Source organism: Chinchilla lanigera, unplaced genomic scaffold (assembly GCF_000276665.1).
Source record: "Chinchilla lanigera isolate Chin_1 unplaced genomic scaffold, ChiLan1.0 scaffold00074, whole genome shotgun sequence".
NCBI classification, from domain to species: domain Eukaryota; kingdom Metazoa; phylum Chordata; class Mammalia; order Rodentia; family Chinchillidae; genus Chinchilla; species Chinchilla lanigera.
The window spans coordinates 5,343,347-5,368,085 of NW_004955475.1; the positions used below are offsets into that span (position 1 = coordinate 5,343,347).

Here is a 24,739-nt window from a genome sequence, read left to right on the forward strand (position 1 = left end):
GGCCCAGGAAAGAAATAAGAGTTACCTAAGATTGTCTTCTGAGCCAGTTATAGTGCTAGGCTTAGAACCATGTACAGTATTTTTTATCCTTCTCTTGTCTCTGCAGTTTTCTACCAGTGCTATAGATAATCCAAGTTGTAGAGAAGAGATAAGAAGAGTATGCTATGGGCTGGAATTGGCTGAAATAAGTGGGGAAGACTTTGTGGAAGAAGTATAGTTAATATTTTCTTATTCTTGGTTAGTAGGCTGATTTGCATTCTTGTTTGCCCCTTGGCAAGCATTGCTCTGCGGCTGTGTCTTTTGTCTTCAGTGAGCTGATTGAGAGCAAGGACTGGGTTATGGCTTGTTTGTGTCAGTAGCTCACCCTTTCATTCCACCGCTATCTAAGTTGCTCACGTTCTTTGCATCCTACTTCCTTCCTCAGTAGTTGAACACCTGCTCCAGCCTCTGCCAAGCACAGAGTTATATGACTAACCTATCTCCTTTGATCTCACCCTAGATCAGTGTGCGTGTGACCACCATGGATGCAGAGCTGGAGTTTGCTATCCAGCCCAACACCACTGGCAAGCAGCTGTTTGATCAGGTAAGGGAGGGAATCTTTGCTCCTTAACCAGCTTCCCTTCTCTCAGTAGCTCCTACCACAATGCCAACCAAACTTCTACTTCTTGTCAGAAAATCTCTTTTCCTACTTAGTCAGCAAGGTAGGTCAAAACAAAGGCTGACTCTGGCCGTAAGAGGAAAGGAGACAAAGTTTAAATTTGGTAGCCTGCACCCTTGTGGCCTTAATTAATCCTGTAATGGGTTCTGAACAAAAGAGAAGACAGAAAGGGAATATGATTGCTGTCTTAGTTACATTTTTCTTGTTGCTGAGATAAAATACCAAATACCCAAAGTTAAAGGAGGAAAGGTTTATTTGACTCATGGTTTGTAGAGGTTTCAGCCCATAGTTGGTTGACTCCTAGGCAGTTTTCAGAGGCTGAGACCTCATCACACCTAGGTCCAGCCACCTCTGAAGAGCCCCACCTATGACCACATGAGGCTTTGGGGTTGGGGAATATAGACACAAGCCATAACAATTGCATACCAGATGCTGTAAAGACAGGAGCACACAGAGCCTTCTTTTCAACGCTGAAAGATGTAAGTGAGCTCTTCTCCATTTTAACATAAAAGTTAGAAGTTAAATAATCTAATTACACTCAGCTGATGCGTGGCTGAGATTCTTGCTAGTGTATTATAAAGCTTCTGTCACTTCTGCCTCTCCTTTCCTCCCCTCCCCTCTCCTGCTCTCCCCCTTCCTCCCTCCCATCTTCCTTCCTCCATCCCTGTCTCCCTCCCTCCCTCCCTTCCTTCCTTCCTTCCTTCCCTCTCTTTCTCTTTCTGCTTCACAGTAGAAGGAAACTATATACATTTCTTCTAAAGGAAGGTCAGGACTTAGGACAATACTAGGGGTGATGAATGTAGTACGGGGGTACTTTATCTCCTGCAGGCATGCCATAGAGGTAATTGCTTGCTTCCTATAGATAGAATGGTCCTTTCCATCTCTAACTCAAGAGGTGTCTCTTCACTATGAAAATTTTGTCATTTTCAGAAGGGATGTGCTAATAATAATATACTAACCAGACGAAGGCTACAGGATCTTTTGGCATTCAAAGACTCCCTAGGAGCAAAGGGCATATTTCATCTGTGGCCAAACTCCCAGGATCAAAAATGGGGCTCCCATTTTCAGAGGCTGAGACCTCATCACATGGGCCATTATCCCATATCCCAATCAGCCTCTGGTTGAGTGGAGATTTGATTTGTTGTTCAGAAGGTTGGGGATACTTATCATCTTTTTTTTTTTTTTGATACCGGCAATCAAACTCATGACCTCAGACTTGCCAGGCAAGCACTTATGCCACTGAGCTATATCCCTGGCCCTGATACTTATCATCTTTATGGATTTTTAAGGTCCTCTTGCTTCCCTGTGCCTACTGTACTGTAGAGAACTTCTCCATGGGCAGGGAGTGGTAAGAAGAAAGAAGAAGTAGGTTGGACTTAATGGAATAATTCTGTTTCTATGAATATTCCATTGGGTGAGAGGAAAGACAAGGGAAGATGGAGATGGGAGAGGGAACTGTTTTTCATTCAGGTCTTTATGTAAGAGGAAGGAAGACTGTCTACAAGTCTTAAGAATAGCTTGGATCTTAGTCACCAATATTGTATCTGGTGGGAAAATTGTTGTCTGGCTACTATAGAGCAAAGTTAACTTTAGCTTGTCTGAGAGGTACTGTGTGCTGGTACTGTGACAAAACTCTGAGTGGAAGGACTAGTACTGACCCCACTTTACCACTGGAGAACAATATTTTCATTAGACCTGGGGGGAAAAAAGTTCTTTAACTTCACTGGGTTGTTATCCTCATATTTTAAAAAAAGAAAAAAAAATTAACACCTACCTCAAAGGCTTTCTGTGAACTTATGAAAGAGTATACAGTATTATTTATAATTCTCTCACTACCTGAAGACTAGTTATAGTGGCATGTGAGGTTGAATAAAATCCAAAAAGATGCATTATAAATAGACAAGAAAGACAAAAAGAAAATACAAATAGGGAAAAGAATAGTGATGATTCTTGTTTCATTCCTAGCTGGCAGTTGGAAATAGGCTTGATGAGCCTCAGAATATATAACTTTGTATTTTGCTGGAGCTCACTTCTTCTCTGGAATTTGTTTTATGTTTTTGTTTTAAATGGTGCTGGATAATCATTGATATTTAATTTGTGAAAATACAAAGTAGCATGAGGAAATTAAAAAAAAATTTTTGAGACAAGATGTGACTAAGATACAAAGTTGTTACGGCTGGGCTTAACTTGTGATCCTCCTGCCTCAGCCAGCCCGGAGCGCTTGGATCACAAATGTGCACCCCTGGGCCTGGCCAGTCTGAGGAACTTTTAAACACACACATTTACTGTAATTAAAGTGATGTGCTGATACCTAGCTTGCAAGTGATTATAGCACTAGTCTGAAATAACTGTGTTTTGATTATATTAAGATTTTACATTGTGTTTACATGCAAACTTTATATTGAGGAGCTTTTAAAGGGACACTAGAAGTCAAAAGGGCACTGAATAGAAATAAATCTTGGGCTCTAGGACTGGCTGTGTTGTGAACACTCTGTGATACTTTACTCAAACCTTTCCCCTCTTTAGGCCTTAATTTTCCTATCGCAGTGTCTAATTATCTTTCAAATCTGGTTATCCCTCAAACATTTATTTCTGACATTTGTATATTCTGTATATGCTTTTCTCCCATCTCTCTTCCTACTATTTGGGTTTCAGACAACCTTTTTCTGTAAAAAGAAGGAGAATGCCTCATTTTAGTATGATCAGCTGTTGGTATACTCAGGGGACAGGAAGGAAGGCAGCTGATAGGTGTTACTACATGATGAAGGTAGCAGATAAATTTCAGGCTGTTTTGTATGACGGGCAAAGAATTGCAAGTGTACAATCCAAATGGCAAGTGAGAAATGGCTACATTTATTGAGGAGCGAAGAACGTTGTGCTCAGGGCAAGTCTGTGCTGACGAAAGATATAGCAGGGACAGAAATAATGTTGCCAGAGTGACAGAATGCCAGAAGCACGGCACACAGATCACAGGGCACAGCAACCCCTGATAAATGAGGCTCTCGGAGTTTATTTTTTTTTGTTTTGTTTTGTTTTTTTGGTTTTTCTCCGGTACCGGGAACTGAACTCACGACCTTGCGCTTGCCAGGCAGGTGCTTTGCCGCTGAGCTAAATCCCCAGCCCCGGCTCTCGGAGTTTAAAGTGCACTCGTAGTGCACCTCAGCCCAGGAGCCTACCCTGAACCTCTAGGTGTGATTGACAGGATGTTGAGTTATCTCGGGGGCTCTCAATACGTGTGCTTGTCCCAGAATTCACTCTGATCTAGAGTAGTGCATGATATGTAGTACGTATGTATGAGCCCTTAATAAGGTTTGACTGTGGTGAAGGTGAAGGGACCACTAGAGATCCAGGGCACATGTGCTGTCACCTAGAGCATCAGAGATCTCCTGACTTATTGTGATATGAGTTTCTTTCTCTCTTAGGACAATGGGAGGAAGAATAGCCCTGGGGTACTGCTTAAAATTAAATGAATGGAGGAAGTGACTTCCTCAGCTCCATTGTTTCTAACTGTACTAGGGGGACATCTCTTCTTGGGTAGTCTACTGTCTGAGACAAAAGGGAGGTGTCCTTGTACTACACAGACTGTTGCCTTTGTTTCAAATAGCAGTATCATTCTGGGCAGAGACCACAGAGAGGAGAGTATCAGTCAGAGTGGATTTTATGGGCCAGCTGAGAGGCTGGGGATCTTTTGGCCTCTATTTAGACTCCTTCCTAGAGCCCTGCTTCTCCTCACTCCTCCTCTCAAACCAACTGATGCGATCCTCTGTCTTCAACGCTGAGGGCTTTGTCCATATTAGCATCGGAGGAGAATGGCTTCAGAAGGTGAGGAAGGCTTTATAGGACAGTAAACTCTTTGAATTAAGAAGTTTATTAGTTTTGAGAAGCCAGAAGACCTGGTAATTCTTTGTTAGTGTTAGTTTGGTTTGTGTCCTGTGGGTGTAATTCTTAGAGAAGCCCAGATGGTGGGGAATCATAGCCAGATTGGTGTGCCAGATTGGAAATCTGCTGCTTCTCAAACAAAGCCCTTGAGAAACTTGAGTATTTCGTGATGGTTGAGGAAAGGAGAGAGAAGAGACCAGGCATTTCATGGTTTCTCATCTAGAAGAGCAGTGATGCCTTGAGAAGTATCATTTATTGATTGCCTATTATGGAGTACCCTTGATACGATGCTTTATTTTTTCAAATTAATTTTAAGTAGAAAATAAAAATTGTATGTTTTTATCATATACAGTGCAGTGTTTTGAAATATGTGCATGTTATAGAGTGGCTAAATAATGCTTACTGGGTTTATGACCAAAGGAAATTAAATCAGTGTGTCAAATATGTATATATATATATTTTTTCTCAGCCATATGTACCATTTGTAACAATACGATTAAACCTTGAGGACATTATGTTAAGTGAAATAGTCCAGGCACAGAAAGCCAAACAGCATATAACCTTACTCATGTGGAATCTGACAAGTGTAGATATCATAGAGCTGAGAGTAGAATGGTGGTTAATGGGGGCTAGGGCTGTTAGGGTGGGGACTGGGATATGATGTTGGTCAAAGATACAAATTTTCAGTCAGAAAAGAGTAATAAATTTGAAAGGTCTATAATGCAGCATTGTGACTATTGTAAAGGACAGTATGTTATATTGAGAATTGCTGAGAGTAGATTTTAAGTGTACTCACTACATAAACAATAAGTATGTGAGGTAATGCATATGGCTGGGTGTTTTGATCCTCACAGTGGCCCTGCTAAGAGGTAATGGAATATAGCCTAGGTCATGTCATTAGTAAACACTGATACAACACAGAAACTTATTGAGCAACTGTGCTTCCCCCATTCCCCACTGCACTGCTTAGGGCTTAAGCCACTGAATGTGGCTTTTCTTAACTTGGAGAAGACTCAGAAAAGATGGCTTTTCTGTCTTCAGACCTCTGAGATGCTGTCATAGGACAGAGGAGTCAGAGGGGGCAGAGCTGGGACCTCATAGGTTGAAAACTACCGGGAAAAAGACTTCAGCTCAAAACAAGGAATTGACCATTTGGCCCTCTAGAAGCCAAGACAGATCAGGACAGAAATCCACAGAGGTCTGTGTTTATAGGTAGTTGAAGAGTGTGAGCGCTTCCTTCTCTCTAACTTGATGAGGCATAAGGGAGGAAGTTTGTTCTGTGAGGCAGTTGAGACCCATCCTTCCTGGAGGTCCAACTGGTGGAGCCAGGACCTGAGAGGAAGGAGCCGTACTCCTTGAAAAGAATTGAAAAAAGCTCCAGGACCATCCTGGAATCCAACAGTCATCTGGCTGATGATGAGAGAGGAAGTGGACTTGGGAGGAAGCATCCTTCTTTGCACCAGAGCCAGTGATAGACAGCTGTCAACAGTGGGAAGCTATAGTATGAGGAGATTCATGTCCTGGTGGGAAAGGGAAATGGGGCCTATTCTTCCTCCCATTTACCTGTTCCTTGTGAGTGTTTTCGCGGCCAGGGAAGAGAGTGCACGTCTTGCTACAGATACTCTTTCACTTAACATATACAGGCTGAGCTTCTTCAAAGGGCTTGATCTTAAATTACCTAGGTGCCACTAGAGGGTAGTATTACAACAGTGAGTTCCATTTTTAGGAACCCTCTGCCGGGCTCCAGCTCTAGCTACTATAGTTTATCTGTAATCACTTCTCCCCCTCAAATTCTTGGAGTCTTCGGAGAAAGGTGAAATCTCTGCACATCCCATTCCTTCGTCAAGTCATTGACTCATTCAATATTGACTGAGGGTCTACGGTGTCTCAAGGAGAATCCCTAGACCTAACAAACACCATCTCTGCCCATAGAATCTTGGGAGTTCTTTATGGAGGTGTACATAAGCACACGCAACTCTCTCCACAGAGAATGAAAACCCTGAGGCTTTGGTTGCATGATGTGGTATGTACAACACAGGATTTGGAGTCAGTCCTGGTTCAAATTTTATCCTGCTATTTGCTTTGTGACCTTGGGTGGTTTATTTAGCCTCTTGAGACTTTCCTCAGTAAAATGGTAATCACACTAAAATCTTAGAGATTTTGTGATTTAATTCTGAAATAAGTAAAGTGACTGCTGCGTAGCAGGTTTTCCAATATCAATTGTTCTTAGTAAGTAGATGCACATTGCCCTGGGAATTCAGATGAAGGAGCCATGAAATCAGGAAGCATTTATGACTCAGTCACATAGGATGTGTGCAGTTTGCAATTGAAGCCAGCACTCTTTTCTTCTGCTCTTGTTGTATAAACTGACTTGAAACTACAACTGACCCATTGCTTCCGGTAACGGCAACTTGTTCCTCTTGCGGTTCTGTTCCCACTTTGTTCCATTCCCCGGTGACCTAGTATCTTAGTTCTGAAAGTCCATCCTATCTTCAGGATCTGCAATGAATGTCTCTCACCTGGGGCTAAATTGTTCCCTGGAGCTTGCTTCTTCCCACCAATTGCATCAGTACACTTATTCTTTTGCAGCCCTGTGGAAAATTGGTAGAATATGTTAGTTGGGCCGAATCTTAGGTTTAGGATAAAAAATACTTTTAACCCATTCAAGACAGTGCCATATTTTTTATGTCTCACTACCAGAGAGCTCTGATATGAACTTGTTGTGTTCCCCCTGGCTTGAACCACCTGTGGGACATGCATCACCTTCCCATGTCGTACATGTACGACAAGTGGCCCAAGCCAGGGGGAACATGGTTAAACAACTTTTTATTATTTTATTGTTTTATTAGTATATGTTTGCATTATGTAATTGTTATATTCCTTGTGAGGAGTTGATACATGTACCTAACATTTTGATTTTCTTTTCATCTCCTTCTCCCTACCCTCTTCCATCCCATCATCTCTGGGTCCCCTTCTCTTTTGCAAAAGATCTATCTTCATATTTTGTACTATCTATCTTCTATTTTGGTCTTATTTATATTTTAGGTTCTCATATAAAAGAAACTGTGATAATGCTTATGTGTCTGATTTATTTTAATTAACATTATTGTCTCAAGATATATCCATTTTCCTACATATGACTCAGATTTGTCCTTTTTATGGCACAGTACTACTCCATTATTTATAACTACCCTATTTTCTTTATCTATTAATCTGTTGATGGACATTATAGTCCACTTTCAAGATTTAGCTATTATGAATTATGCTGCTATAAATATGGGTATGGGTCTATCACTGTAATATGATCTCTTCAACTCTTTTGGTTTGGTTTTTTGTTTTTGTTTTTCTTCCTATACCAGGAATTGAACTCATGATCTTGCGCTTGCCAGGCAGGTACTGTGCCGCTGAGCTAAATCCCCAGCCCCCTCTTCAACTCTTTTGGGAAGATACCTAGATGAGGAATAGCTGAGTCAAATGGAATTTCTAGTTTTACTAATCTCCACACTGATGTTCATAGTGGTTGTACTAGTTTACATTCCCACCATCAATGTAGAAGGGTTCCTTTCTCCCTGTAGCCTCTCCAGCATTAGTAATTACCAGTATGTAACTTACTGATGATAGCCATTCTTTCTGGATAAGATGGAATCTCAGTGTTCTTTCAATTTGCATTTCTCTAATGGCCTGGGATGTTGAACACTTTTTTGTGTGTTTATTGGCCATTTAGACTTCGTCTTCTAAGAAATCTCTATTCATTTGAATTGCCCTTTTAAAAAAATTGAGTCTTTTATTTGGGGGGGGGTCTAATTTTTTTGAGTTCTTTATATATTCTAAACATTAGTCCTCTGTCTGAAGAATAGCTAGCAAAGTTTTTTTCATTCTGTACATTCTATTCTTATATCCAGATCTTTGATCCAGTTTCATTTTTCCCAGCATCATTTATTAAAGAGGCTATCTTTCCTCCAGCATGTTTTTGGCCCCTTTGTCAAAGGTTGGATGACTGAATGTACTTGAGGTTGTTTCTGCATCCTCTGTTCCATTCCATGGATCTGTGTATCTCTCTTTGTGCCAATTCCATGCTGTTTTCTATAACTGTAGCTCTGTAATAGAACCTGAAGTTTGGGATTGTGATGTGTGTTGGTTTGCTGTTGTTGCCCAAGATTGTTTTTGCTATTCTGAGGCACTTCCTGGTTCCATATCAGTTTTAGGATTGTTTTCCCTAGTTCTGTGAGGAATACTGTTGGTATTTTGTTTGGGATTATGTTAAATCTGTATATCAATTCTGGAAGTTTGACCATTTTGACAGTGTTGGTTCTGTCCATCCAGGAACAGCATATGTTTCCATTTTTTAATGTCCTCTTTGGTTTCATTTTTCAAAGTACTATAGTTTTCATTTTAGACGATTTTTACTTTCTTGGTTGGGTAAATTCCTAAGTATTTAATTTTTCTTTTTTCTTTTTTGTACCAGGAATCAAACTCAGGACCTTGTGCTTGCCAGACAGGTGCTTGTGCCGCTGAGCTATATCCCCAGCTTAATTTTTCTTGATGCTTTTATTAATAGTATTGTTTTTCTAATTTCTTGTGAGTTCATTATTGGTGCATAGGAACACATTATGGAAAATCTATCCATCTGGTCCCCTCCATTTTCTCAAAAAGCTAGTATCGCTTTTCAACATAAATATTCACATTTCTTCATCTAAAACTTGCTGACAGCTTCTGTTGCCCATTGACTTAGAGCAAGGGACTCACCTGCCTTTGAATCCTGAAAGCCTTTTATTGAGACAGGATCTCGCTATGTAATTCAGGGTAGCCTTGAACTCACTATGCAATCCAGGCTGGCCTTGAACTCTCCACAAAACCTCCTGCCTCAGCCTACCAAGTGCTGGGATTACAGGCGTGTGCTGCCATACTTGGCTTGAAAGCCTTTTGTTCTTTCTTCATCATCTCCCGCACATTGACCTTTCTAAAATATATTTCTAATTACTCAAGTCAGCAAGAGGTAGATGGGAAATGAGGTTATTTTTCTTGTGAGCTAATTAATAGCAATGTCTTCCTTGCTTCTGTCTCTATCTCTTAGACTCATTACTCACTGCGCTCTAAACCCTTATTTCCACCCCCACCCAAAGAAAAGATAAAGAAGACTGCTTAATGTCAGGCTGAACTCATTAGGATGTGGCTCAGCTTGCCTGCCGCCATCTCTGGTGGTGGGCATGCAGGAGTTGAGCTGACAGCCAGACCATTATTAACATGCTAATGACAGAAACTGGAGAACAGTCTCCATCTGTCTTTTCCTGGCAGGCTTCTCTTTTTTGACCACTGCTTAGCCAAGACTATTATGGTGAGGTATCTGCCTTGTTTTCATCTTCAACCTATGTGAGGGTAATCATGACTAGGCTCTTTGTAGGACTGGAAAAAAGTATTGCAAAACCTAGGGACAGCAGAGCTTCAGGATTATATATATCTCCAAACATACTTTCTTGGGATAGTATAAATGGGAATCAATCTTTAAGTCGCAGACGTTTTTCCTAGTTGCTAAAAACAAGGAACAACAGAGTCTGAAGGTTGAGTTGATGATACTTCCGGCCAGTGATGCAGTCACTCACACTCACATGATAAGTCCTTCATAGTAAACCAAAGGATGGGGTTTGGGGAACTTCTGGATAGATGAACCCATGTGGAGAAACAGAGGATGATGTGCTGGAGGACATAGAAGCTTTTTACTCCTCCCGTCACTCACCTTTTGCATTTCTTCCATCTGATTGTTCATTTGTATCCTTTGTAATACCCTTTATAATAAATGGGTAAACACAAGAAAAGATAAAGGACTGTATATGGGAGTAACCCAGAAATATAAAAGGCAAGAGTTACCCCAACAATCTCTGCCTTCAGTTTTTAACCTGTTCTGGGTGTAGACAGCTGCGTGATGTAACAGAGGGAAGGGGGAAGTGAACATGAATGGATCTGGAGTTAAACAGACTGGTTTGAATCCTGACTCCGCCACTCATTACTGGAACCTCGGGCAAATGATTTCAATTCTCTACAATTTTATTATCTGTGAAATGGGCCTAATTGATATATGTCATAGCACTTTTATGAAAATTAAGAAGGTAATTGACGTCAGGTTCTTGGTGTGTTAGATGCTAATAAATAATAGATCATTTCCTTTCCTCAGCAATAGTACTTTGTGTAGAGGTGCTGACATTGGTTCTTGACTGCTGTCCAAATGTATTTTTCTTTTCTAATGTGAGCATCTTAACCTTTTAAGGGCAGAGGTGAGGTTGACTCCACTTTTATGTCTTCTGCCTGGCACAGGGTAGATATTCAACCAGTTATGATTTCTGTTTTCTCTTCCAGGTGGTGAAAACTATTGGCCTGAGGGAAGTTTGGTTCTTTGGTCTGCAGTACCAGGACACCAAGGGTTTCTCCACTTGGCTGAAACTCAATAAGAAGGTAACTGTTTACTCCTCTGTCAAGTTTGAATACCTTCCTCCATCAGAACTTGTTTAGGGGATAACATGTGCTAGCTAGCAAACCTGGATTACCTAGGGCTATGTGTATCACTGGGTGGTCTGTTGACCATCTGGATCAGAATAATGGCAGAAGAATCTGTTAAAAAAGAACCTCAGACTTTTTTTTTTGTACTGGAGAAAAATGCAAAGATCTTAGTCTTATAGTACCTTTCTTTCACTGGTCCACTACTGCCTGACCATGGCAGTACAGATGGTTCGCTCTTTCTTGATTTTCCACCTCAATTAGATTACAACCGGGATGATTTGAATCCAATCAAGCTTTCTGCCCCAATTAGCGTCTCTGCAGGGACCTGGCAGTCCTTCATGTTAGTATTCTCAAACTGGTTTACTTGGTACTTAGCGGTCTCCGTACCGCACTGTGGCTTGTTTCCCTGAATGTCTCTAGGAGGTGGGTGCCCCACTTTCTGCTGGTAGTGTCTTGTTTTCTCAAGGAGTTGAGACTTTTGCTAGACAGCTACAAAGTCATTAGGAGCCAATTTCATGCTTTAAAAGATGATCTAGTATGGTCAGGCATCATGGTACATGCCTGTAGTTCTAGCATTCAGGGAGCTGGGGGAGGAGGATTATGAACTTGAGGCCAATACCTGGGCTACATAGGTAGTTTAAGGGTGACTTAGACTACATAGTAAGACCCTGTCTCTAAGAAACAAAAACAAAGCTCCACTAAGAGATGATCTAGTTTGTGTTTTTGCCTAGCCAATTCCCAGGCCTCAGTCATAGTTTCTAGTCTTGTCTTTGCTATTTTATGGACTTAGAGGATCCTTGAAAGAAGAGCTTTCTTACCTGTACTGTTAAAATTTGAGGCCAGTTGGATATATTGTCAGATATTGGTTACTTGAGGGTTTTTCATCCTCAAGGTCAACAGGAGGTGATTATGGACATGGGACTAGGAAGGATTTCCAATGAAATTAATGTCTCTTTTGTGAATTATCAGCAAGATTTCCACCTAGCTTTGTAAGATTACTCAAACTGATGACCTTTCAGTGTCTTCTCCTCCACTTATAGTCACTCCCCGACCATGTAATCCTGTTGTTTAAAGGTTGTGAACCCCTTGTTGCTCCCAGGTGACTGCACAGGATGTGCGAAAGGAAAGCCCCTTGCTTTTTAAGTTCCGGGCCAAGTTCTACCCTGAAGATGTATCTGAAGAATTAATCCAGGATATCACCCAGCGCCTGTTCTTTCTGCAAGTGAAGGAAGGTATTCTCAATGATGACATTTACTGCCCACCTGAAACTGCTGTGCTCCTGGCCTCTTATGCTGTCCAGTCCAAGTATGGTGACTTCAACAAGGAGGTGCATAAGTCTGGCTACCTGGCTGGAGACAAGTTGCTGCCCCAGAGGTAAGGTGGCACCCTGGTCTCCATTGGCTTTGCCAAAGGGAACTGCAACTCAACGATGACTAATACCTGTTCGACAGGGGCTGCTGGGTCTGTTCCTTCTCACTTGGGTCTGCCTGAAGCCTGTATTGTGCTCTTAGAGTGACATGTTTGCATGTATCATCATGCCCTGTTGTTTCTCTGTCTCTCAAAATAAGAAGCCTTTTATTTTTCCCGTCTCTCTACTTAATTACAGAACTTCATTACCCTGCAGATAGGTCCTTACACAGAAATGGAGGTAGATTCATTTTCCTTAGTTCCATTTTCTCAATCCCTTTCACTGATTTAGACCATGAATTTCAGAAGTTCCCAGGGGAGAGAGAGACATATAAAAGCCACAAAGCTCAGTCTTTTAATATTGGTAACCAGTATATAGTGATTTCTCCTTTGGTAAACTTCAAAGTTGAAAGCTCTCAAACACTCATTGTTTTTTGTTGTAGCACCACAACACATATAATGAGGCCGGCATAATCCTTATTTAGAAATGGAAGTGTAGAGGTACTTGCCGTGACTTGCCCCATCTCGCACAGCTCTTTTGAGGCTGAGCTATGCCAAAACGCTTAATTTCTTATTTTTTTAAACTGTGGTGTTTTTCTATTGCATTTGATTGTCATTTCCATAGACTTTTGCCTTTTTCTTTTTTTGTACCAGGAATCGATTTCCGGACCTTGTACTTGCCAGGCAGGCACTGTGCCACTAAACTATATCCCTGGCCCTCCACAGACTTTTGGATTAGGAAAAAAAATGAAATCTCACTCTGGGATCTCATTCTGGGATATCTGTGGCATATGTACAATCCATCAGAAGGAGTTAGAGATACTAGTTGGGCCCTGGGACACTTTATGAGTTATCATAGTATCAGAAGTGGCATGTTTAAAGCAAGCCTCTTTTATAATCTAGTAGTCCTGAGTGTTTACACCCATTGTTTCTTTCAAAGACAGTAGGGCTTAGTTCTCTGTTCTGTAGCCAAAAGCTTTCCTCTCATTCCTGAGCAATATTCTTACAAACTATTGGTCTGAAGAAAATCCGGGAAGGGGGCTGGGGATATAGCTCAGTGGCATAAGCGCCTGCCTGGCAAGTGCAAGGTCCTGAGTTCAATCCCTGGTACCAAAAAAGAAAATCCAGGAAAGGATATACCTATGTCTGTGAGGCCCATCCTGACTTTTTGCCCCTCAAGTCAGCACATATTCCTTATAAATCACTGTTCTACTTGGAGACCACAGGATATTATTGAATTTTCTGGTTAAAGCAACACAGGAAGGTGGTCCCATTGCTTTTCTTAGTACTCTATAGCTTACAGCACTCCTATCCCTTAGGAAATTACTTATTTCTAATTTAATATCTTCTGCTGTGATTTTAGTCTACTTTCTGTATGACCTTGATAGACTGACTCTAAATTTGGATCAATTTCTTTAAAGAACTGAGTTGCCTTCCAGGAATCAAAATCAAAAGCAAACCAGAGTCAATGTAAGACTCGGGGTGTGTGTGTGTGTGTGTGTGTGTGTGTGTGTGTGTGTGTGTGTTGATAAATATGACAACTGCTAGTCTAATTTTTCCCTCCTGCACATGGGTTTTGCACTGCAAACTAAACACTATGCCTTGTCTTTTCAGAGTCCTGGAGCAACACAAACTCAACAAGGATCAGTGGGAGGAACGGATTCAAGTCTGGCATGAAGAACACCGGGGCATGCTCAGGTAAGCCCATTCCGGCAGCTGTGGGCCCCACTATCCTTACAGAGAGAGTAAGAGTGGGTTCTGTGGAGAACAAGCAGATGACTGGGGACATTAATGGATGTTGGAGGAAAGACAAGGATAATGCTGGCACTTAAAGAAAGACAGAAAGCAAACCAGAGCCAATATAAGACTGTGTGTGTGTGTGTGTGTGTGTGTGCGCGCGCGCACGCGAGTGTGTGTTGGTGAATATGACAACTGCTAGTCTAATTTTGACCATAAAAAGTGGAGGAAACTTTGGGATCCCCAAAGAGCATCAGAGCTACCAGATGGCTCCTCCCAAAAATGAAATGGGAAAGGAGATCTTTAAACATTAGAAAGCATTTAGGATAGTCTAGCTGAGGAACAGATATTGTGCTTTCATCACCCACTGCCTAAGTTCTGCTAGGAACGTATAAGAGGCTGTTGCAAAGAATGACATGAAGAAAATAGTGTCCATGGCAGCTGATATGGCAGAGTTCAGCAAGGATCAGCACACCTTTATTCCCCTTAAGTACCTCAGACCTTAGGTTCCTTTCAGCAAATTTTGCTTGAGAAAAATCATGTGTGCTCTGTTCTATCATCTGCGTACCTTCCACCTCTTTTCCCATTTCTGATAGCAAGATCCTTGTCAAAAACACAAAGCAAGTAAACTTTTCTATCTCCCTGAGCCTGATTCATAGCCTCCCCTCTGTGACACCTGCTTCTTTACCCTATGTCTTTTAGAGAGGATGCTGTCCTGGAATATCTAAAGATTGCTCAAGACCTGGAGATGTATGGTGTGAACTACTTCAGCATCAAGAACAAGAAAGGCTCAGAGCTGTGGCTAGGGGTAGATGCCCTAGGTCTTAACATCTATGAGCAGAATGACAGGTATAACTCAGACTTCTGTTAAGTTTATTTGGGTCACTCTCATACCTAGGGCTCACCCCTCATCTTGGAGCAGGATTGTGCTTCTTCTGTCTCACCTTAGTTTTTTTTTCTACCTAACTTAGATGGGCTCAGATAATTGTATATATATATATTATTTTTTTTTGTACCAGAAATTGAACTCAGGACCTTGCACTTGCCAAGCAGGCGCTTGTGCCACTGAACTACATCGCCAGCCCACAGGCCCAGATAATTGTACAACCTCCCTCAACCTGTAAATCCTGTGTTGCCTAGACTTGCACTGTCCACTGTGTTGTCCATGAGCCACATGTGGTTGGTGAACTCTTAGACTGTGGCTACTCTGAATGGAGACATACTATATATAAACAAAGTGCATATTAGACTTTGAAGACATAATGTGAAAAATACAATGTAAAATGCCTCAGTATTTTTTAAAGTACTGATTCATATATTTAAGTCATAGTATTTGGGGTATATTGAGTTAATTAACTGTATTGTAATTAACTCCACCTGTTTCTTTTTTATTCATGTTCATGTGACTACTACAGAACTTAGAATGTGACACTTATTATATGTAGTATGAATATCATTGTATATTATATTAATATTATTAACATGTATAATTTTTTAAAGACAGTGCTGGCCTGGAATCTACCTTGTCAGGATTTGTACATAGGACCAAGTCCCATGTGATGATTAAGTGCCTTTTGCCCTATAATTCTCTTGTGTGGCCTCATCTTACCTGCATATCCCCTACCCACCGCCTTGCTCTACTCTTGGTGAGGATGGAGATGAATAGATTATTGTTCCGTATAACTTCTGAACCTTGGAATTCATTATTTATCTTCTCCCTAATTTTTATAACCTTGGAAGAGTCTCTCTAAAATAGGGCTAGGGATGCCCTTAAGGACTTTTCCAAGACCCATGCCTCAACCAAAGTGGAAAAAACCTCAGAGATTGGAGCAAATAATAATATGTTGATGGTGGTATCAGGAGGTCGTTGACCCAAGATAAATGCTGGCAAATGATCTGGTGGCATGTGATGACGCTGGTAATGGGCCTACCTCCTCACTTTGGGCAGGAGAGAGATGAAGGCAAAGCATTAGCCTTCTATGCCTTTCTTATCTTCCCCTTGTCTTGATGCTATTGGTTTCCACTGCTACAGACTGACTCCCAAGATTGGCTTCCCCTGGAGTGAAATCAGGAACATCTCTTTCAATGACAAGAAATTTGTCATCAAGCCTATTGACAAAAAATCTCCGGTGAGTGACTGACTTCCCTTTGATAATGACAGGTACTCACCAAGGCCTGTATTATCCTAAACCTGATCATGTCATTGTATTTGTCTTTTCTTTTTCTGAATTTGTCTATGTGTACACATGTGCATACCCACGTGTACAGGAGGTATAAATGTAGGTTGACATGGAAGGAAATATCAGTGCTGAGAAATGGCTAGGAATCATCCTATACCTGGTGCTATTTTGCTGTCTGTGTCTCAATGGCATCCTCATATCCCTGTGTCTGTTTCTTTGTCTCTGTCTCTCTGTCCCTGTATCTCTCTCTGTCTCTCTGTCTCTGTCTCTGTCTCTCTCTCCCTGATTCCTTCCCTCCCTCACTCTCAGTAAAGGAGAGCCGCAGGCAGTCCTGAATGCTTCTTCTTAACCATTGTCTTCTGCTACTGTGAGACTCTGTAGTGGAAACAGAATATATCTCATTTTTCTTAGCTCCTCAGCCCTAGAAGGTAGATTATATTCACATATTTTTTATCTTTAATTCTGGTAAAAGGACAGAGCCAGAAGAAGTCCAAATCCAAAGGTTATCTTCAAAATTGGCTTTTTGGTATAACTTTATGGGTGCCTTCTCAGATTTCCTTCCAGTGCAACCTAAGTGCAAGAAAATGCAGTGGGTCCAGATCTTCCTTTAATATGTTCACCACTCTTCTTACCTACTTAGTTGCCTGTGGCTAACAAGACTAGAAAAGTGGTAGTTAAGTTTAAGACAGAAACTCACATGAGGGTCTAGTCCTCTGGTGTACCTTGTGTCCAGCAAGGGTCAATGGCCTCGTTGAGCCTGACCCATTTCATGAGGGCTTAATCTTCTTCTCCAGCCCAAAGATGTCTGAACTTCCTCTACTAGGTACTTTATATGTGTTGTCTTCTTAAATGCTCAACAACTTGATTATGTGCGTATACCCATGAAATTGATGAAATTCATGTTCAGAGGGATGGAGTGATTTGCCTACGATCACATAGCTAAAAGCAGTACAACTGTGATTTATGCCTAGGTCATTTGACTTTAAGAGCTTGCTTTTCTTCCATTATACCCCAAGCTATATGAAATGATAGCAGTTTGGCTTTGACAGAAGAGGTATTGGTTAACCCGTCAGCTGGTGATCTTGGTCCAGTGGTATTTATAGTAACTAACTCAAACTCACTGGATTTTCTTGTGTGTTTTTTATTGCTGCTGTGCTCAACTTTCATCAGAAAAAGGTAAGTAACAAAGCCAGCTGAGATAAAGGACTTATTTAACAAACGATGACCCAAACAATCAATATATAGGAGATGTATTTATGAGTGTATTTATAGCCTGCCTTGTTCTAAAAAGGATTTGAAGGTCTGAGTCAAGGACATGCTTTTTGGAGATTACAGCAACAGTTCAGTCACCCATATTGTACCCAGTAGGGTAGCATACAGAGATTGTGTGGCTTCTAAAAGACGCCCTCTAAAGCGCAATATCATATCTAATTAGTAGAGAAAGGCAGCTCTGATTCTTGAGTTCAGGGTATTTTAGGATACTTTTTGTAAGTAAATGTTAAAAAGAGTTCCGGTTTGATGGACTGCACTGATTGCAGAGTTAAGAAATCTGAGTTCAAGTCTTGGTCTACCACTAACCTGCCATCTGACCCTGGGCAAATCACTTCACCGGTCTGATAATTAGTTTTCCTATCTGTAATAGAAAGGATTGGATAAATTATCTTCGCAGGGATTTTGGATTTAGTTTTTTAGAAGATAGAAGTTGTCCTTTGCCTGTTCTTCCAAACTCTTTTTGACTGCTGTTTTTCCACCAGGACTTTGTCTTTTATGCTCCTCGGCTGAGGATTAACAAGCGGATTTTAGCCCTGTGCATGGGGAACCATGAGCTATATATGCGCCGCCGCAAGCCTGACACCATTGAAGTGCAGCAGATGAAGGCACAGGCCCGGGAGGAGAAGCACCAGAAGCAGATGGAGCGGTAGGTGCTACAGAGCTGGAGCGGGTGCCGGAGTGAGTGTTAGTGCTGGGGTAAGGCAGCTACAGGCTTCTGAGCTTTCCAAGGCAAGATGTGAAGTCAACCTAGGACTAAGAGTGAGTGAGCTGCAGGGACAGTACCCCCTGCATCCATTCTCAGGTGTACCCAGGAAGCAGCTATCAGAAGCATATTGGATGGATGGGCATTCCATAGGTCTCCATTGTCTATGAACTTGAAGCCACTGGTATGCTAGGTAGACTCTGGGTTGCACCAGGCTAACTGACTAGTCTAGTGACAGTAGTGGAGAGCTCTGTGCACATTTAAGCTTATATTCTATAGGGGTTTGTGAGCAGAAATGGACAGAGCCCCCAGAATTTTGCCTACAAGGCCACAGTGTTTTCAGTACAGCCTCTTGCTACTCAAAGTATAATCTGAGGCTCAGCATCATCATCATCATCAATTTGGGAACTTGTTAGAAAGACAAGATCTAAGACCCTGCTCCAGACCAGTGATCAAAATCTGGATCTCAGATCCAGGAGATCATTTCTTCAAAGAGATATTCAGATGGCAAACAAACACATGTAAACATCCTTTGTCATTAGGTAAACGCAAAGGAAAACAATAATGAGGTACTACTTCATACCTTTTAGTGTAGACACAAAAAATAAAACTGGAAATAAGTTGGTGAGGTGGTGGAGAAATTGGGATCCGTATACATTGGTGGGGAGTGATGTAAAAAGATTGAAAGCAGTGTGACAGTTCCTCAAAAAGTTAAACATAGAATTACAATGTACTTCTCCAATCCTGCTCCTAGGTAAGAACCTCCAGATAACTGAAAAGGGGTATTCAAACAAATATATGTACGCACATGTTTATGGGAGCATTATTAATAATAGCAAAAATATGGAATGTTTATCACTGGATAAATAGATAAATTATAAATACATATAACAAAATATATCTTAAGTCTATTTTGTATTGGTAGAAGAGAGTTCCTGAGACTGGGTATTTTGTAAGTAAAAGAGGTTTATTTTGGCTCATGGTTTTCGGGATTGAGAAGGCCAAGATCAGGCACCCACATCTGGTAAGAGCTTTCTAGTAAAGCATAACATGGCAAAGGGCATCATTACATAGCAGGAGCACATGCAGGCACAGAGTAGTACATGAGGAAGAGGGATTCAGGGGAGGTGCCAGGCTTATTTACAATAACCCACTTTCACAAATACTGATGCAATCCTGTGAAATCCAAACCACTCACTTCAGCTAGGATTAATCCCTTCTGAGTTTTGTTCCTTTAATGACCTAATCACCTCCCACTAGGCCCCACCTTGTGAAGTGTTCTCCACCTCTCGATTCTGTTACACTGGGGAGCAAGCCTCTAATATGTGAACCGTAGGGGGACAAACCATAACCAAACCACAGCAGAATGTTTTTCAGCCATACATGCTATAATATGGGTGCAGCTGGAAAACATCAGGCTAGGTAAGAAAAGTCAGGCAAGAAAGGTTACGTGTTATGGTTCTATGTATATGAATGTTCACAATAAAAAGTATGTAGAAACAGAATGTAGATCGATGTTTGTCACAGGTTGAGGGGGTGGGGGGGTGAGGAGAAACTTCCTAATGGCCATGAGGTTTTACTTTGGAGTGATGAAAATGTTTTGAAACTAGGAAAAGGTGGTGGTTGAACAACACTGTAGATGTACTACGTGCCTCTGAACTGTTCACTTTAAAATGGTTTATGTTATGTGAACTTTAATAAATTACTTTAAAAGATCTCAGTTGATTCCTATAAACATTAGGATTTCAGGAGCACTGCTAGAGTAGGTGCCTTGTCATAAAAGGTGTGGAACCTTCTTGGTGTGGTGGCACACACTGGTCACCCCGACACTCTTGGAGGCTGAGGTAGAAGGATTGCAAGTTCGAGTCCAGTCTGGGCAACTTAGTGACTTAATGAGACCCTAGGGATGGCCGGGGATGTAGCTCAGTGTGAAGGCCCTGGGTTCAATTCCAGCTACTGAGAGAGAGAGACAGACAGACAGACAGAGACAGATAGACATAGTTTGGAATCTTGGAAGGTTTCTAATCTACTAGACTAGAAATGACTCCATATATGAGTGTTTATGTACTAAGGTTCACATTTATTTAGAAAAAATTTACCAAGATGAGGGTCCGCTCACAGAGCTGAATCTGGCAGGAACTAGCTTTCTAGGTCCTCATGGTCTAGTAGGAAAGAGAAGGAAAACAATCTCTCTCTCTCTCTCTCTCTCTCTCTCTCTCTCTCCTTAGCTCTCAAGATACAAAGGCTGTTCCGTTCATCCCCTTAGTAAATATTTGTTGAGTAATGAAAATGTCCAAAAATTCCTGTTCTCGATACTATCATTCTAGTGGAAGAAGAAAACAACATAGTAAATTATGTAGTTTTAGTATGGTAAAAAGTGTTATGGAGAAGAACTACAGGGAACAGGGATGGAAAAAGGGTACACCCAGTATTTTGAGGGCTCAAAGGGAGAAAAACCATCTAGCCAAGGGATAAGAAGGCTTTCTGGAAGCAGGGAAAGAACAAGATAAAGAAAATACTTATTCTAGATTTGCAACACAGTTTTGGGGAAAAGAGCCTACAACCAGGCTTTAGGGCAGGCAAAGTTCGACCTAGCTACAGGGATCTCTACCCTGAAGCTTACCATCCTAGTATGGAGCTATAATGCCACAAAGAAGACAGAACAGGACATGCAGGCCATTTTACACATAGGGGAACTGAGAACAAGAGCAAAGCAGCAGCATAGCTAGGGTGGCTCCGTGGGTTACTCATAGATCAGGAATTCCAGACTGGGTTTCCTGACCCAGGGGCAAACTGACTGAGCCATGAGCATACCGCCCTATGTGGGGCTGTGTCGAGTAGGCAGGGAAGTGGAGGTAAGGGGCAGTGGTCCAAGCGCACCTGCTCTGGGTGTGTTGGAAGGGTAGGCGCCGAGGGGAGCCAGGAATCCCCAAACTTCTATGTAGCTTTGTTGTTTGTTCCATCTGCCCTTCTCCTTTTCCTAGTGCCCTGCTGGAAAATGAGAAGAAGAAGCGTGAGATGGCAGAAAAGGAGAAGGAGAAGATTGAACGGGAGAAAGAAGAACTGATGGAGAAGCTGAAGCAGATTGAGGAACAGACTAAGAAGGCTCAACAAGGTGAGGCTTGAAGTTACTATGGCAAATGAGTTTCCCTAGATCCTGACTGCGTGAGCTGGAGACCTTTCTACCTGAGCTATCGTTCCAGGTGACATAGTGCAGGTGTGGGCACAGAATAGATGAAGGATGGGTGAAGAAGAAGTTTCAGAACCTTCTGCCCGTTGTGCCATGAGGTGGAGCATATCCAGGAAGAAAGACAGTGTGCCGTCTTCCTTCCTGTGCCCCTCACTGCACTCTCCCTTCTTTTTCTGCCTAGAACTGGAAGAACAGACACGCAGAGCCCTGGAACTTGAGCAGGAACGGAAGCGTGCCCAGAGTGAGGCTGAAAAGCTGGCCAAGGAGCGTCAAGAAGCGGAAGAGGCTAAGGAGGCTTTGCTGCAGGCCTCCCGGGACCAGAAGAAGACCCAAGAACAACTGGTAAAGCTGCACAATGGGCTGAGATTGTGGGACCTGTGTTTTCTCCTTTGTCTGCCTGCCTATGTATAGCTACTTCTGCCTGAAGAGCTGGCTCTTTCTAGCAGGTTTCCATTCCACAGGCCCCTAACAGTTCATTCAGAAGCAAGCTGAGGGGTCACTCAGCTTGGGCCAGAAACCTTTGCAAACAGTCTTTCCTAACTGTTGGTTTGTAGTCGCTGTCTTTCTACTTTTTTTTTTTTTTTTTTGAGACAGGGTCTCACTATGTAGTTCAGGCTGGACTCAAAGTCATGTCGATCCTCCTGCCTCAGGCTCCTGAGTGCTGAGAATACAGGCTACAGGTGTACACCACCATGCCTGACTTTATTCCCTTTCTTAACCTTTGGAGATCTGAGCTGGTAACCTGAAAAGGAAAAGCAGTGAGGAGTAAAGGGACTCATGCTTAATTAGTAGCTACTGTGTGTTGCTATGCCAACCATACTTCCCTTTTCCTTACTTTTTTATTTCTTTTTACTAGCAACCCTATGGGATTAACCCCCATATGAGAATATTGCCAGATAAAGGAAATTAGGTCTTAGTGAGGTTAGGAGACTTGCCAAAGGTCACACAGTTGTACGTGGACAAGGATTAGAGCGCACTTCTACCTCAGGTTGAAGGTTTTGGGGAAAGGAGCCTACAACCAGGCTTTAGGGCAGAAGTTCCTTGAAATCACATGCAAAACTGGGTGTCCATATATTGTTTGGGGGGAGGAGGATGGGTATCCATATTTTCATCACAATTTCCAAGGTTATCCACCAAGCGTGGTGGTGCACGCCTGTAACCCCAGCCTCGGGAGGCTGAGGCAGGATGATCACTGAGATTTCATGACCACCCTGGGGTACAAAGTGAGCTCAAGGCCAGCTTGAACTGCCTAGCGAGACCTTGTCTCAAAAAGACAAAAGCAAACAAGACACACAAACAATCCCTCCCCAATTTCCAAGGTTTCTGTGACTCAGAAGTTAATCTGTGGTCTAAATTCCTTGAATACCCCCTGCCTTTGTATTATTTGCGGTGGGAGTTGATGCAACTGAAACCTAGCTCTCAAAAGAAGCTATTTTGGGAAGTTTGCCCAAGGTGTGAAGGTGTGCATAAGTTTTTTCCCTTGTTCAAATCACCTTGTGACATTTGAGTTCTTTCCTTGTCCTGGGAAGTCTTAGCAGAGACTTGTGCAGCTCAGGATAGCAGAAAAGAGTTGGCACTTCAGTCACCTCCAGAGCTTTATGGGGGCTCATACTTGATGCACACGTGAGAGGGGAAGAAGGAGAGGGAGGGACGGAGGAAGAGGGACAGATATGAGGAAGGTACAGAACTGACAGGTTATCATCTTTGCAAGGCCTACACTCTAGGAGAGGAGCTATGATCTATAAAGGAAGTCCTAGGTAAGGAAGATAGGAGTGAAGCGGAGTGGTAATGGTTAAAAGACTGCCAATGCAACAAGTAAGTGGACTAGCAAGTTCCCAGCTGGTTTTCCAGGGGAATTTGGGTTGAAGACACCTGGTCGCTGGCGACCAGGAGACACCACCCTCACAGGCTTCTAATTTGTCTGTAGGCTTCAGAAATGGCTGAGCTGACAGCTCGGATCTCTCAGCTAGAGATGGCCCGACAGAAGAAGGAGAGTGAGGCTGTTGAGTGGCAGCAGAAGGTAAGACACAGCACTGGAACAAAGCACTGCGAGAAGGGGTACCGCATGCGCACATCTCAGCTCCATAGATTCCTTAGTTTTGGGCTCTTTCCACCTTCCACCTTTTCTGTATAGCTGGTATGCTGGAAGAAGGTGCTTAATGCTTTCTCAAATACTTTCCAATATTCCCCAGTACCCCTGGGGAAGTGGATCCAAATGCTTCTGTTTTATAGCTGTGGAAACTAGGAATCAGGCAGATGAGATCATTGGCCCATTTGGTATGTACAAACAGCCAGCTATTCGTGGCATGCAAAGATTGCCACAGGTTTCTTGGTCTAACTGCTGGTCTTTCTGTCACTGAACAGGCACAGATGGTACAGGAAGACTTGGAGAAGACCCGTGCTGAGTTGAAGACTGCCATGAATACACCTCATGTGGCAGAGCCTGCAGAAAATGAGCAGGATGAACAAGATGAGAATGGGGCAGAGGCCAGTGCTGACCTGCGGGCTGATGCTATGGCCAAGGACCGCAGTGAGGAGGAGCGTACCACTGAGGCAGAGAAGAATGAGCGAGTGCAGAAGCACCTGAAGGTATCCAGGCATCAGCAAAGGGTCAAGGGGACTATGCGCATGTCATTCCCTAGGCCACCGTGAGGGGTAGTTATAGGAGACTGTCCAGGTGCTGCATGGGAGTCTAAGCCTATTTGAAGTGAAACTTTAAAGAGTGGCCACTTTTCACTTTTTAATCAGACCCCAGTTTGCCACTTTCCTTTTGAGATTTTCTGCCTCACTTTCTGCCCCATCTTCATTCACCTCTTATGGTTTTTTTTTTTTTGCTACTGGGAATCGAACTCAGGACCTTGCACTTGCCAAGCAAGGTGCTGTGCCGCTGAGCTATAGCCCTGGCCTCATTCACCTTTTTTTTTTTTTGGTACCAGGAATTGAACTCAGGACCTTGCGCTTGCCAGGCAGGTGCTTATGCCACTGAGCTATATCCCCGGCCCCCATTCACCTCTTACGTTCTGAAAATATCTAGCTGATAAAATTTCTACATGAATCTTTGGTATATTGTTCTACTGTCAAGGGATACCTATTGTCAAGTAGTCCCCTAGGTTTGCATGGTTTTTTTTTAAATTCTTACCCCACTACAATCCTAGATTTTTCTGTCTCTCCTTTCCACCTTGACTCCCTCTAGATAGATGGGGCATGGACAGATAGATTGA

At 42.4% G+C, this 24,739-nt stretch overlaps 1 protein-coding gene across 1 annotated transcript in view; it reads left to right on the forward strand.

The window, feature by feature from the left end:
• Positions 1 to 24,739, forward strand: part of Msn (moesin) — a 68,523-nt gene that overhangs the window by 41,491 nt on the left and 2,293 nt on the right. The window contains exons 2-12 of the mRNA XM_005401573.2: positions 500 to 583; positions 10,889 to 10,984; positions 12,129 to 12,403; positions 14,051 to 14,134; positions 14,876 to 15,022; positions 16,206 to 16,302; positions 18,108 to 18,271; positions 21,313 to 21,443; positions 21,700 to 21,860; positions 23,446 to 23,538; positions 23,883 to 24,107. Coding sequence (XP_005401630.1) covers positions 500 to 583; positions 10,889 to 10,984; positions 12,129 to 12,403; positions 14,051 to 14,134; positions 14,876 to 15,022; positions 16,206 to 16,302; positions 18,108 to 18,271; positions 21,313 to 21,443; positions 21,700 to 21,860; positions 23,446 to 23,538; positions 23,883 to 24,107 — 1,557 coding nt within the window. The remainder of the gene's footprint in view (positions 1 to 499; positions 584 to 10,888; positions 10,985 to 12,128; positions 12,404 to 14,050; positions 14,135 to 14,875; positions 15,023 to 16,205; positions 16,303 to 18,107; positions 18,272 to 21,312; positions 21,444 to 21,699; positions 21,861 to 23,445; positions 23,539 to 23,882; positions 24,108 to 24,739) is intronic.